The sequence below is a fragment of the Venturia canescens genome, chromosome 3, assembly GCF_019457755.1.
Source record: "Venturia canescens isolate UGA chromosome 3, ASM1945775v1, whole genome shotgun sequence".
In the NCBI taxonomy this organism is placed as follows: Eukaryota; Metazoa; Arthropoda; class Insecta; order Hymenoptera; family Ichneumonidae; genus Venturia; species Venturia canescens.
In genome coordinates, this window is record NC_057423.1 from 6,037,878 (window position 1) to 6,053,281 (window position 15,404).

The 15,404-nt window shown below is 42.9% G+C and overlaps 2 protein-coding genes across 4 annotated transcripts in view; one reads left to right on the forward strand and one right to left on the reverse strand.

Annotated features, from left to right (window-relative positions):
- The window catches only part of LOC122408105 (annexin A13-like), a 71,730-nt gene that overhangs the window by 30,018 nt on the left and 26,308 nt on the right, over window positions 1-15,404 (forward strand). Inside the window, exons 2-3 of one of the 2 annotated variants that reach the window (XM_043414702.1) lie at window positions 7,649-7,774; window positions 10,903-10,991. In XM_043414702.1, coding sequence (XP_043270637.1) covers window positions 7,753-7,774; window positions 10,903-10,991 — 111 coding nt within the window. In that variant the 5' untranslated portion in view covers window positions 7,649-7,752. The remainder of the gene's footprint in view (window positions 1-7,648; window positions 7,775-10,902; window positions 10,992-15,404) is intronic. The other variant, XM_043414704.1, reaches the window with a different exon arrangement.
- Window positions 1-15,404, reverse strand: part of LOC122408107 (5-hydroxytryptamine receptor-like) — a 91,631-nt gene that overhangs the window by 25,543 nt on the left and 50,684 nt on the right. Inside the window, exons 4-5 of one of the 2 annotated variants that reach the window (XM_043414707.1) lie at window positions 2,755-2,874; window positions 1,792-1,912 (exon numbers count right to left, since the gene is read on the reverse strand). In XM_043414707.1, coding sequence (XP_043270642.1) covers window positions 1,792-1,912; window positions 2,755-2,874 — 241 coding nt within the window. Of the gene's footprint in view, window positions 1-1,791; window positions 1,916-2,754; window positions 2,875-15,404 lie in introns of both variants that reach the window. The other variant, XM_043414706.1, reaches the window with a different exon arrangement.

Sequence of the window (15,404 nt, forward strand, 5' to 3'; positions counted from 1 at the left end):
GCGTGCACGCGCGTTCGATGTTAAATATATTTCCGGTGATTTCTCTACTCCGCGTGAATCAGAAGTGAAAAGATACTCCCCAGCCGTACCCACGGATAACCGGGGCCCTCTTTTTATCGAATTACTGAAATCTTTTCAGCTTGAATAATCCTAATGGGTTTTCTTTCCCGTATAATTACGTGAAAAATTGAATTCCGTATTGATTACAACTGTAGAAATTCATGCACACCATTCAAACAGTTTTAAACCTCATGGATATATTTTATTTCAAGGGCGTTAAATCACCGCGTTCTCTGTTTTATTTCATGCTCGTTTTAACAAATGTTCTGTACTCTGCAATTCCTCTTCTATGGTAAAAAATTCGTACCACTTTAATCTCGGGATTGGGAAAAGCTCAATTCCAAACGATCCGACAAATTAGAGAAAAAGTGAAGGCCGAAGAGTGCTCGCGACTCCGAGCTGGTGATTTATGAAAGGGAAATCGAGAGAGCAAGCAAACGAATATTCTGTGCAGCTAGAAAAAAAAGGAAAGAAGGAAGAAATGTTGTCCGGCGTGGATGAAAGTACAACCAACAACCGCGCTGGTCCATATCTTATGAGGCCTTTTCACGGTACCAGACAAAAGTCCCGAAAAGGTTTTCGCTCATTTCGAAGCGTTTGACGACCCGAGCATGTTCGCAGGTTTCATACAAAGCTGAACTAATATACAGGGTGGCCTTCTGCGGATATCCACACTTTTGCACTTGAGTTTACGAGCGAAACTCACACTGGTCTTGCGGATATCGTTCTTTCATGAGATTTTCTCCTGACGAGCTATTAATTATTAAACTTGATTAAGGAGTGCACTTCCATCGAGTGTGCATTGTCGAAGCGACCAGAGGTAGAGCAATAACGTAAACGAGCCATCTTGCAGAGCGTAAAACTCTCCATAAAAAAGCCATTCACAACGCTCTCGGATCTACGTTGGTCGAGCCCTGGATCCTGAATCCTCATGGGCCAAGAAGCCCGGAAGCCTTTGAAAAGCACGCGTGATTCTCAGAAACCAATTTTTACACAAAAAGTCGAGCAAATTACTGTTTTCCAGGAATCTTTATGCGCCACAAAGTTGCTGATACGCATTTCTGCTTTGTGAGATCGACCGTGGACGGTGGGGGTTTTGAATCGCGATGTAATCTTGAAATCAAGCTCGCTGAGCTATCGAGTCACCCTGTACGAATGTGTAGAGACGAGGAAAAAAGCAGCAGTGAAAAACGAGTTCAGTTTGAGTTACTGAGACAGTGAACACGTGAGCGTACACTTTAAAGTGCTGGCTCTATGACATTTTCGTGAAATATTTTCGGTCGTGGCACTGTGGACCTCGCTGCTTTGCAAACGCCCACATATCGTACATACAAATCATCATTAGTACTGAAAGCTGCTTGTGAACTTTTAAAAGCACACTCTTTCCTTTGCTCCGTAAAACTTCTGCATGGAAAAAGACGTGCATGTGCGCCGAGGACTATTTCATTCGAATCAGCCACGAGGCTCTTTTTCCGGAGTGTTTGCGTTCGAGAAGGTGTTCAGCATGCGAACGGAGAGTCCAGCATTAACGTCAGATGTTCCTCGTTGAAGATATCGACGGGAGATTTATCCTTTCTTTTTACGATTTGAACAATTTGGGCCTCGTTGCACAAAAGTTTATCACAAAACTTGATACGTGGGATTGGAAAATTCAACTTCACACGATTTAACATTCGAATCCATTGATTTTTGAAGCAGAACATTGGAAGGGAAATGTTTGTAGTGACTCACCTGTCCAGAGCGATAGCAACCAGATGTAATATCGAGGCTGTGCAGCAGAGTACGTCACTGCTCGTCCACATGTCGCAGAGTTTCGGACCGAGAGCCCACTCATGGGACACCTCGTACACGGCTCCTGTCAAAAATTACACACTAACAAAAAGACTGTTCGTTTTTTGCCTTCGTCATTTCAATTTTATCAGCCAAGTGCCCCTGGGCGAAGAAAAATCACTTCACCGGAGGATTTCAAGAGAATTTGTGTTTTACCCCTTGCGAAATTATGTAAAATGAACTCCACTGCGATTGCTTCCCCCCTCTCAATCCCACCGAATATCATTGACTTGATTTTCTACCGTGCAGACTCCTCGTGTCCTTAGGACAACCAAGAAACTTGTTAAGACGACTTATTCAAATGCGTTGCACGTATCGTGAACTTTTCGAGAGGTGACACGTCAAGAGATGCTTTTGAGATTCTCAGCGCAGGGTAGTTGCTCCGAAGTTAGTGAATCCGGGAAACTTATCATGCCGTGGTAATCTTACACCCAACCGTACAGTCGAGGGAGATCTCGTCAATTCCACTTTACAATTCGTCTATATACGGCTGTAGAGAATGCAGCCCTGAGTTATCTTCAATTCAAGATTATTATCTCGTCATAGGTACATGTATAAACGAATGTTACGTTGCTCTATATACACCCGGTACTTTCTAGGGATCTCGAGGGCTCGTCTACTTTGATGCCCACCCGAAAGTCACTTCACGAATTTTGGCACGAAGCTCAGTTTTCTGGGCTCGAGGGCGCGCTTGTTATACACGTTTTCTGTGCGTCTTGGCTCTTCCATTTTCCATGTATAATGAAAAACTTGCCAGTTCACAGGAGCAGCTCTCCCCTCGTTTTCAGCTTATCACGCTACGCGAGATTTTTGCTTCTGTTCATCGATGCCTGTATCAAACGATGTCAAATTGTAATTACTTACCAAGAGGCATTACCAGTAGGGCAACCAGTAAATCCGCAACGGCCAATGAGAGGATGAGATAATTCGCGACGCTCTGCAGGTTTCTTTCTAGTAATATAGCCGCTATGACGAATACATTGCCTGCGAACAGAATAATCGTATGGGAAAATAAGACTAAAGAGGCTTTTATCTTCCCTCGTTATTTTTCGACGAAGCTTCAAAAATCTTAGCAGACACAAGTGGAGTTGGATTGTTAAAAGTGAATTTGTATAATGGCTAAATGTTTATGGGGTAAAGTGAGCCTAATAATGTGGCTCGCTCCATAGACGCCGCGGTAGCAGTCCCAATGACATTTATATACTGTCGAAGTGAAACGTAAGTCTTACTTTCGAGGGTGAGACATATAACGAGCATGCTTTTAACGGAGCGGTGGAGGTTCACGTTGAAAGAGATTTTCGCAAGAGTGAAAATACAAAGTCGTTGGATCGAGGCCGCTTACTCACGTACGTAGAGGAAGGCTTTTGTGCCAGAGGGCAGCGAGGATTCTCCTGCTTTTAAATTTAGATCCATGTGTTCCTGCAATCGTGTGCTTTCACGTTTTTACTCCGCATTGTAGTAACACGAGAAGCCAGAATTTCGCAAGCTTCATGAAACATCATAAACCACCGAGGAGGACAATATGTTGCCGCCGTAACGACACTTTGTTTGCAGTCGAGTCTGCACAGCCACACTTTTGTCCTCTCTTCGTGTTTATTCACGTACATTTAAATACGTACGTCCATGTATGACCCTTGTATATTATTCGCACTATCCGGATATAGCGGTGCGTGACTTCCTCTTGTGCGACAACAAAAGAGAACCCTCAAACCTCCCGAACGGTACGGAAGGATTGTCCGCTCCTTCCCTTCTTCCTCGTATTTCGGATAACTCTCGACTATCCAAAGATAGTACCGCGACAGGTATTTTCGCACCTTCCCAACCCTCAATTTTCTGACTTCCTTATCTTGCATCAGTTTCACCGTTTTCTTGAATCGTTATTGTCAATTTCAGACGATGAATCCTCTCACATCCTCTCCTTTAGATAAAGTTCTCGAGTAACCTGCGAAATTGCACTCTCGTCATCACTTTTTCGCAGTTTTCTTTCCCGAGCTATGACACTCCACGTAGCACATTTCCTGGCTTGGATTTCAAGTTGAATTATGTCTTCAGAGTTGTTCTGTCTTGGAATGTCACAATTGCGAATTGACATTACAAATATTCACAATAAAACTTGAATTCCTTTGTACCGGAAAGAACAAAAGTGAGGTACAATCGTTCTCAGAAAGTTGACGCGCCCTCTGCGCTCTTTCGGACCAGTATAATCGTCGCCTTCGAATAATTTCAGCAGACCTCCCGGATCAAAAACTTTCATTACTCGTGTAGAAAGAAAAAGTGTCGTCTCTTCATCTCCCAATGACATTTCTTATCGCGATAACTATCAGCTCAGTTAATTCGGCCTTTACAAATGAATTCGGTGAGATTTGAGAGGAAATTCAAATTCGTCGAGCACTCAAGATCCCATTCGCAGACGAGGATCAGATTAGTCACGGGGATGCTCGATCGCAGTCCGCTCCGTAGCACACAGCGAATCAGACGAACGCTTTCGAGGATCAACGTCATGTGGCCAGCAGCCGATTAATGATCGCGGATCAACTTGACCGAGGTACAGAAAAAAAACACGTCGATGAGGGTCGACTCGGAGTGAAGCGAAATGCCGTATTTTTTCATACGTTCGTTGATTATTAGCGAAGTAAAGGGCTCGATCGAACCGAGCGAAGGCAAAGAGTGACGGAAATCGGGCCCTTTTATCTGTCAGCCGTGGAAATACGTGCGGATTGAATAAAAGCTGGATATATGGGGAAAGCCTCTCGACGACTACCATTTAGTTTTCCTTCGAGTTTTCGCAAGACCATTTATATTCATTTCGAAGACTATAGATCGCTGCCTAAAAGCCTTGTGTCGAGATATTTCTGCGTCTGCGTGTCTCCGTGCTCCCATAGAAAAGATCTTTCCTCTGTTACCAGCGAAGCAGGTATCCAGGCCTGCGGAGAATACTCGTATTTTAAGGTGGAGGGGTAAGAAAGTGAGAAATGAATGTGCCGATAATGATATATAAAGCTTGTTTGATATTGCGCTCCTTTTCAATTCTAGCGATACTTCTGGCTTTTATCCGCTTCATCTGACATCGACTAATCGGGCTTGGTGGAGAACGAATAAATGACGAATCGATGGTAATGTCTCCCTAATACATTGTCCCACATTTTTTCAATTTGTACTACCCTTCGTTCTCGCGATCTTTTCAAGTAGATGTATATTAGGATTCAATTTATAAGGATAAATCTTTCTTCTGCGTTTTTACGATCGACTCTCGAAGCTTCGAGTATTTCAATTAGATTTAGATTCACTGAATTCCTTATTAATTCTTAGAGAAATATTTTGGGCGAAAATAATTGGCGCTCCTACATTTCTTCCTTTTTCTTGGGTAATTTTATTTTCTAAGATATGATACAGCGGAATGCTCGTGGCTTTTTGAAACAGATGCACTACTTGACACTGTCATTAAAATCTTGCTTCAGTATATCAGTACTCGGGATATTTATACGAGGGCGCTTTACTCTCGGAGTTTTCTCACTGGAATCAAGTTTCAAATATCAGAGGCGAGACTTTTTTGGGACGAGTGCGTGCTGCCGCAGATAGTGCTCAACGTAACACGTCATTAAAACCGAGTTCCCGTGTTCTCAGGTGCGAGGAATTCTTACGACAGTCTTTCGTTAAAAGCTAGACGGGAGACTGGATTAACACTGAACTTGATTTTTGTGAATGGTTTTCTTATCTTTTTCCCCCATTTTTTCAATCAAATCTAATTATCTCTGCTCGTTCGATTTTCCCTTGTAATTATAATGTTCTCCGTTGAATCCATTTCTCACCTAGAATCGTAGTTTATCGATAGTGAAGAAATTCCAGACCTTTTGTTAGCTCGATAAAAATGGCTAGCAATTTAGCCGAGCCAATTGCTCCGACCGTGATATTCTCGCCATTTCCCAATCGCTATTCTAATTAAAACCATTTTAATATCTCCCTACGAAAGCGCGTATCGAATAACGTAGTTTTTAAGTGCTGTATGAGCGTGTAGGCAGGGAAAATCATTCAATAGAAATTCGGCATTCAATTTGAATCGAATCAAATTAAAAGCACTAACTGAAAATCCTATTCGCACGTACTAACTGATAGGAAAGAGCAAGGAGGAAAAAAACGGCGAAAGAGAGTCGAACAAAAGAGCGATCGTTAAGGCAAAAGGAATGAAAAAATCGGGACGAAATAAAAACGAGATGAGACGAGAGCGGCGGATATAGGATGGGAAAAAATGTGAAGAATTAAAGCGTTCGGGAGGCACTGAGAGGCATCACTGTGCAGCACGAGCTCTTGTACTTCCGCGTCCCCGTAGTTTTGTCTGCACCGGGCAGAAAGCATAAACCCATTTAGTTCTCGGTATTCGAAACAGGAAGAGAGAAAACGTGGCTCCGTCAATACTTGCCAATTAATAATGAACTTAGTGACTAAACTTCAACTTCGAAACGGAATTGAAACAAATTACTTTGCAGTGATCACTCCGTTCACGACTGCACTTGGGATCCAGTCGACTTTCAAAGTCATTTAAATGCTCTATTCACTGCTATATTGAGGTCCGAAGTGGAACATCCAAAAAAATTCTCGGCTCGTTGCCACGAAGCTTCCAAAGTTATGGTAATTTAAAACTTTCCACCGCATCGTTTTCTCCTGTCCAAATTGAATACTCGTCCGCGGGATTGTGGCATTGTAACTCGGCTCGACCTCGAGTTTTAATCAAAAGACCGCCACCTCCGTGCCAACTAATTGAAAATCAATTTTCGAGAACACTGCTGTCAACTTTTTCCATAATCCATAAGTTTATATTCGATAGTAAATATACTTTCGCGATAGGAATGAATGAGTTCAAATCATAACGGAATTTAGGATTCATCAATGATTCTCAAACTTCGTTAGATCTGAAGAAATCATTTTTTTTCCAACCATCAAATGCCTTGACGAAGATGTGACAAAATGATGTGTTGCAGAACTAGAGAAAATCTTGATTGCCAAATGGTAATATCGAAAAAGGAAACCAGCTCAACTAGGAACAATGAACAGCGACGAATCGAGACGAAAACCATGCTCGACCAACGAAAAAGTCGAATGAAACCAAAGAACAAAATAATTTTCTTAACAGCAATGTGTCCTCAGGGTTTTGTTTCTCTCATCTTTAAAGATTTATCAGCGTATTATTATAATATGATTATGACTGTGAATATAAAATTTAGAGGACGTTGGGCGACGTTTTCCAGACCGTGTACTAGCAGTTGCAGAAGACTCTTAAACTTCGTAAATTTCATATCAATCTCCGTAATTATACATTTTTTAAAATTCAACTATAAAATTTTAATGGATCGGGTGAGCGAGGATGTGTGGGCTTTGAAATGAAAAAGGGGATTATTCCGGGCTCATGTTTTATTTGACGTTTTTTGACGCGCCGTGAAATAATGCTTCCCCTAATTAAATGCATGCTTTTGATTATTTTTCGTTTATCAGAGTGTTATTTTTATGCATGAATATGTAATTTCGTACTCGTGAAATATGCTGTTTCGAAAGAAGCTTTTTTATATTCATTTCCTTGCACACGCTATTTTTTTTGCTCGATTACTTGACGTTATAAAGGACATTTAATTCCTGGCTTTTTCACGTTGTTAGTCAATTCAGACATTTCTGCATAAAGCTCGGAGGAGTGTCAGTATTTTTTCAAATTGGACGCATCCCTCCGGTTACAGCGACGCAGCGTTTTCAAATGTTTCATTTTTTACAGGCGTCCGTCAGAGTTATGATGAACCGTCGGGACCGTACGTCGACTGTTTCGAGTGAACGCAATGTGGCGGCTTAGCTTCCTCATTATTTCATCGTCGGGTCGATATGACCGAAAAGCTGTTATTTGGTATGTTAATATTTATTTGAATATGCACATGATTGCATGGAATTACAGTTTTGAGCATGGTCTCCGTTGATGGAAGAATAATTTGCCGAAATCGAGTCACGAGGTTTCTCCTAGTTCTCGCAAACGTTCGGCCCTCATTGTTGGATATTCGCTGTATCGAAGGGAATAATAAATGTTGGAAATAGGAAAGAGGCGGAATGGGTGGAAAAAAATATAAAATAAAATGAAACGTAAGTACATTATGCATATAAACGTGGGCACTGTTGCACATAAAACGCGGAAAGCGTCTCAACGATGCGAAACACAAAAAAAAGGCTCTTGTTTCCGCTAGATTCTTTGCCATTTTTCCTTTCATGCGCAGCAATTTTCATTCTCTCTAGATGCTGCTGCCTCGCCTTTTTTCTCTATCTTTTTCTTTCGCGTTCGCGTCCTATCCCTTTCATTGATACGAGAGCCACCCGCATAACAAACGATAAGAATACCGGAAAAACCATTATACCGACGATATTTCATGAGATATAGTCTTGATGCAAAAAGTCAACGTTTTTTTTCCCAGCTCTTTTTCGAGCTTTCACGGTTCCTCCGCAAATCTGCATATCCCGTATAGCACAACTCTTGATTCGCAAAGAAAAATGCCGCTTTTTCTCTCCTCACAAACGAGTTTAACTTTCGCCTCTTTCTTTTGCCTTCGCCCTGTGCCGCTCTCGCTCCTAGCAAATTGAGTTTAATCATTTTTTATTTCCATCGAATGAAGACTGTCAGATGCTGTGACAGAGCAGAAAAACTTCTAATTTCAATATTCTTTGACGTTATTAATCTCGAATCTTGCATTATTGTAATTCATTTATATTTGTCTTTGCTAGCAATAAGATGGAATATGAGATTGAATCGCATCTTTTGAAACGATTCATTCATGAATATGAGTATCTGGATATAATACTTTGAAAAAACGAGCCATCGTAAATCGTGTTTATTGCGAAAGCTCTCGTCATATTGAAATAAAACGATTTTTCCTATCGAATTTTTCTCTCCAAATAGACGTTCGCGTGAAATGCGAAAAATTTGTATGAAAAAAATTGCTTTCACGACCACGCGCGCTGGAATAGAAGGAAAAGCGTGGAACGAGGTGAGAGAGCTCGCGTATCGTGTGCTCCCATCGTGAATAATGGTGCTGGCACTTTCAGAGCGAACGTAACACCAATGAATTTTCCATTTGTCGAGCGCGAGGGAGTATAATTGTGAGTGAAACGGTAGCGTTAATAAACTCGATGAAGCAAGACGTCGTGTGCGGTGTTGGCACGTTATATCAACATATAAATTAGAGCGTATAAAACGGTGCTCGATAGTGGCCACTATGCCGTTCGGTGACGGGTTGCGTACACACGCGAAGAAAAGTACGCGAGAAGCCGGTCAACGCCCAGAGACCAGGCTGCGTGCTCAACGTGAAACAATGGCTTGCTCGCTTCGAATCGAAATCCGGATTTATTCATATTAATTTGTGCTCACACACAAAAGGTTGTAATCAAGGGCTCCTTGCGTACTTAGTCGTATAAACCGTCCCCCACTCAGAGCTTCCACTACCTACGTCATCGCATAACATCTCTGCTATAATAGGCCACGGGAATGCTATAGCTTAGGATGCATAAAATTTAACCGGAACACGTAGACAAACATTAAACGAGAAGTAAAAAAAATGATTACCTACGGGCGCAAGCACTAAGATTTGTCAAGCGTTTCCCAGATCCCGGCGGGGCACATTTTCTACGACAGCGACAGCTGCTGCCGTAGTGCTATTTTACTTGAAAAACCACCGCGACCGTGAGCCCCCATAAGTATAGCTTCCGCTCTCGCAAAAGCATAAACTCGCATCGGATCATTGTTCATTCACGAATAAAAATGTGAAATAGTCCTCCGTAACGGTGGTAATTTACGAAGAATTTTTATGCCACTGCGATACTTGCGGGCGCGCTGCATCCAGTCGAACAAGCTAATCTTTGCTGGCCCATATAAACTTCGGCTTGTCTTCGTCATCTTTCCTGCTCCCTCGTGGACTTTACGATCGATACTTTATCCCGTTCGTCCACACTCGTATATCAAATTCAAACGTCTCTTGGAGCATCTTTACCACACTTTTTTACAATCGTAATGTGTATTTCGTTGGATTATTTTCTCGGACGAATCTTCGATTTTACTTAACGACAAAAACATTTTTCGCAGTCAGAAGGTCGTTAGGAAAAGCATTTCCCCTCCTAATCTCTCTAAACTCATGTTAGAACGTTCGTGTGCTTCAGGAGCGAAATAATTACCTGGTTATTAGCAACGTTTGACGTTATTATGGCAATCGAGTTGGAAACTGTTGAGCAATAACGGTGCTCGTGCTTTCTGAGCCTTTCAACCGTTGACGATCTACCTCTGGCTAAAGAAAATTACATAATGCTAAGTGAGCGCGCATTCATGAGTTTTGTGCACAATAATCGCTTCGCTCTCGAGAGATCCTTTGAATAATGAGAAGCTATAACTAACTTTAGATTTATTGAAACAAGTATGCACCCTGCAATATCTCCCGCCCGAAGCCCTCTCCTCATGCATGCACAGATGTACCTTCATGTTTTACATATAACTGCTAATAATTCCTTCGTAGTTCTCTGAACATGTCAGAAATGCTCTCTATCTCCGGGCCGTACAAATTGGCTTGCAGCGGAAACGGCGCGCTTGTCGTAACTCCGAGTCTTCAGGCTCGCAGTTGATGCCTTTTTGTCTGCATTAATAAGGCGCATTAATAATCATCAATCCATCGTACCCATACAGACTTTCTCGACGTAATACCTGAGCGTATTTACTTGCCAGGAGCAAAGTGCAATTGGCAGGAGCTCTGTACGCCGCTTGAAGATTTCACTCGCCTTCGACCGCTATCACCGAGCGTTGATCCTTCGATGATGAAGTTGTGCAGCACTCCTAATGGAAGTCCACTGAAATTAGTGCAATGAAACTAATCCTCTCAGGAGCAAGTCACGAACGCATCGAGTTTTAGCGGCCGGCACGATCCTTTTGCGCAAAAGCATTCCTCCCCAAGCTGATGCAAACGAGTGCTTAACGGTATATCACTGCGCGTGTGCTTTCTGTCTCAGGGGAGCTTCGTGGCGTGGTCCTTGGGGCCGCATCTCCTGCAGCACTGCAGAGGATTACTGGGAGGTTACGCATTATCTATGTTTCGCAGGTGAGACTGCTGGACATTTATTATTTTCTCGTAGTTTCCCGAATAAAATCTAGCGCACAGGAAGCTTGAGACGGTGCTCGGTGCTGCTGGACGGTGGTTCACTGAATCTGCAAATACGTTATTATTCCTGTCCACTGGCAGCGTTTTACGACTTTTTGTAACCCGAAAGGGTCTGGATTTGGCTCGACGTTGTTCGGGGATTCGGTTGGAATATTGGCTGATTTAAAGGTGAACTGGGACTTCGTGAGATCGAGTTTATGTCTGGGCTTGAAATACTTTCACGTACAGCCATTGCCTTCTCTTTGGATCTCTGCGATGGAATAGCTTTGAATGCAAAGGTGCTGGCTGCTGGAATTTCGAGCGGGGCGTTTAGAATGTGCATGTTTATAGAAAATATAATAAGTACCCGTCAGTGGGCGGCGGGGTAGTATGCATGGAAAATCTTGCTTTATACCTTCAAATACCGCATGATATTACACTCGCATAAATACATACAAAACATAAATAAATACATACATTATATAGCCATGAAAAGCTTCTTTTCGTTGAAGAGTGAGAGAAGCGGTCGTGACGTTCGTAAAGAGAGGTGAATTTCCGTAAAAGCATTGCAAAGAGGACTCGTGTTTTCGAGGATTATCCTGTCACTCACCTGCCTCACGTTCTGTGTAGAAGGATCAGACTGTTTTTGCTTCTCTCTCTTTCCCTCCCCCTTCCCATCCTTCCTCTCTTTTTTTGCATTTATTCTCTGCTTTTTTTCCACCCTATTCCCTCGAAATGACAGCTCGTGTTTCAGCGAGAAAGTTGCAGCGCATTGCTCGGGTGCTTGCACCCTATTCGTGAATCGCAACGTTACGGTGGATCGTGAGAAGTCCAGAAATTTTACGTGTCCTCTTTGGATTTAAATACTGAGCAATATCACAGCGTATTATTAAACTATCTTCGCATGTGTCACGAATTTCCATTTATTGCAGTTTCAACCCTCTTAGTTATTGGCAAAGTGTCCCTACATCGATCCAGTTAACTTATTGGGCTGCTAATTAGGCCAGCGTTTATATTTTCAACATCCGTTTAAGCACTTTTCGTTCTATAAATACTGGAGCGATCCAGATCCGGTATTTTTTTTCTTTTCGTGGCTCGCTCCCTACGTCGCGGCCCTTATTTTCCCCATCTTATAACCAATTTTCAGTGGCTATAATTGAAATGCTGCTTCGTGCGTGAATCTTGAGGAGGGTTTCAGTCAGGTTCAAAGGAGCGGCGAGTAATTTTCTGGCATTCAATCGGAATGGCTCCTCATAAAAAATCTTTAAAAACGATTGCACTTGCGATGAAAGACGATGGGAATGCGACGGAGTTTTCGTCAAAATCCATTTAACCTTAATTACACATAAACCGACATTCGATTTCGAGGAGCTTCACGAGATGTCGACAAAAACGAGGCTACACGCAACAGACAGTCCACACCTCCGCTGGAGATAATCTGCCCCAACGAAAATGGGGAGAAAATTGTCCTGAAGAATAAATGAGAGCGTTTAATTAAACTACCGAGCTATATATACAGAGGAATTAGAGGAAACGGATCGGCGCGTGAGCGTGAAAGCGTGGAGGAAATAAAGGAAATCGCTTGCGGCGATGCAGCTGCATTCTCCAAACGACCTCATTGAATTCTCTCCGGAATATAATATATCATGACGAAAATTGGGACGCTGGACATGTCTTCGGATGAGATGTACCGCGACGATTAAATTGGAAGTGCCCCGAATTTGTGAAAGTCTGGGAGAGCTTTAAACTGAAGAGCTTGTGGTATTGGGAGCCCTGTGAATTTCCATTTGGCCGAGCACCTTAAAAAAACTGCCTTCCAGTAATGCCCTCTTTAGCAATATCACAAGTTCGATAACATCTAATCGTTGTGGTTAACTGAAGAACGTTATCAAAAGGCTCGCAAGACAAAATAATAATTTCTCGTTTTCCCAGAAATTCTGGTACATCGGCGAGCGCAAGCTCGATGCAAATTCTTAACGTGGAGCGATTGAGCCCTGAAAGGTTCGGAAACGCCCAAGTCGATAGACTCGTAGAGGCGGTAACGTATTTAAGAAACAGAGACTGCATAATCTGCGCTACTCCGAGCTCGCCTGTCCATTCTGAATTTCGAAACATTCCACTGGATCAACATCGGTGAGCTTCTCTCACACTCCTTTGCAATCCCAGTCTCCTCACCAGCAATATTTCAGGTCAAAATTAGCAGGAACAATATTTCAACGTTTTTCAGCTACTTCGTTTAATATTGAATTATATTTCGAACGTAAAAATCAACGGAGCTTAATGCCCTGTAGGAATTCATGATACGGAAACGAATCCACTTTCCAGAATAAAACATGAGCGATCGATACGCCACCTTTCCGATAAGCTCTTCGCTCGTTGGAAAATCGTTGTAAATAAGATAAATCGGCAAACATGCATCAGGATTTGTCAGAGCGAGAAAATATATATGGACTATTCGTTTTCGCGTGAATGCGCTAACTGCGCGCAAATTTATGGATCGTCCCTGTGGATATAAATATGGAGTCATGTCCTCTGGTACACCAGGAATATCGAAATTTGCTCGGTGTAGCTACGTTTTTTGCTTCGAACTCACCAAACCCGGGCCAAAGTTTAGAGCAGAGCGAAAGATCACCGCGGAGGTTAAAGCGTGTGGAATCCTTGGGACGAGATGCACTCGCGCCCGAACTTTTATATTGCTCTATGAAAACATCGCGCTCGTTCCGTCATGCACAAATGAAATTGCCTTCGATATGACACGAGATTGTGAAAAATTATTTGAATTTTTATTTGAATTAATGTGCAGCAGCCGTCAGCGAGAACAAGCCTTGGTAACGCGAGTCATAAGGGGTGGGGAGCCTCCAGAGACTCGGAGTCAATTTTCGAAGATGAGGGAATCGATGACACGCCCAAGAGTCGAGCAAGCTCTTCGCTCCCTTAACAGTCGTTTTTTCTCTTCGATTTATTCTTTTATCTCTGGTAGTATGTACGGGAAATAGTTGGAGCGTCCTCTCTCACTTCAGCAACTAGTCTCGACTTCATCACTTCTCGATAACGAGTTTTCTCGAAACAAAAAGTTTACATTGCCGCGTTCCTCGTGGAAGTGCGGAGGTAGCTTCAAAAGCCTGGCGGATTAAGTCCCACGGGGAGAGCACGTTTTTTCTTTCCATTTTGCTAGAAACCATTGATTTCGTTGCGGCTTCATCGTGAGGAATTTGGACAATTCGTGGCCCCATCGTTGGAATGGAATGAAACAAAATACAAAAGAGAGAGAGAGAGAGAGAGAGAAGAAAGCAAAAGACAACGTTTGAAAACGCCCTTCGTCGGTTGTGGAAAAGCTGGCGGAAATGATGAAACTGAGTTATCCTACTCGCTCGGTATACGAGGCCCGATGGCTTTTATCTCATGTTGGAACTAAAAGCCCGCAACCACGTGAACTTACTGTACAGGCATTTGCGCGGGGGGTTCGAAGCGAATGAAAAAAAGTATAGCAACAAAACTGAGAGACCCACCTTCCGAGGGAAGCTTATTTCCACCACATTAAAGCCTCCCGTCTTAAGGGATAAGCAGTACCCATGTCTCATTTATTGCCTCGACACAAAGCTTTTGAAACAGGCATCAACGAGTCGTCCTCGTGACGATAGCTGAAAACTACTTTGAATGGCCCAGCCGCCCATAGCAGCGTTTTATTACTAACGAAGCTACCCTAAACTTGGATGTCTTTTACAAAGAGCTATCCGTGTAGAACGACGATAGAGCAGTAATCGATGAGACAGAGGAAGATAATGATCGCCGCACCGATGAGAACAAGCTGCGTAAAGAATTTTTTCTCCCAATATCAGTAAAACGGAGTTTATCAAGATTTTTGAAGATCCAACGTAGCGAAAATCTGTCGCCTGATTTCTATAGATTGAGCGAGTCACGCTAGGACAGATTTCATTGAACCGGCGGTCGCCGAAGCAGCTTCGAAACACCGCAAATGCATTGTAAAACGTTTTTGAAACGGGGGTGCGATAGCGAGTTTACCGAGAAAATTGGAGGTATTGTGTGTCGAGTGCAGAAGTCTCGGTGAAAGGAAAACCGGTGAATGAAGAAGATCCTGCGATTCAAGCCGGGAGGTTAACTCACCGTTATTCTGGAGAAGGCCGTGTTCGCTCAGTAGTATCTCTTGTTTGCTATACGCTCTTGTAAACTGTATAAAACATCGTGACTCTTCAAGGAAAGGAGCAAAGGGCGGGGGCCGTGGCTTGAATCGTTGCCAATCCTTCATCCAGCTGGAAGCGCCACTGCAATGGCCCCGGAGCTAGTGTACCTTGGTAAACTTGCGGTCCGGGGGCTGGCGTTGGTGCGGAGTATTCAACGTAAACCCTTTCCATG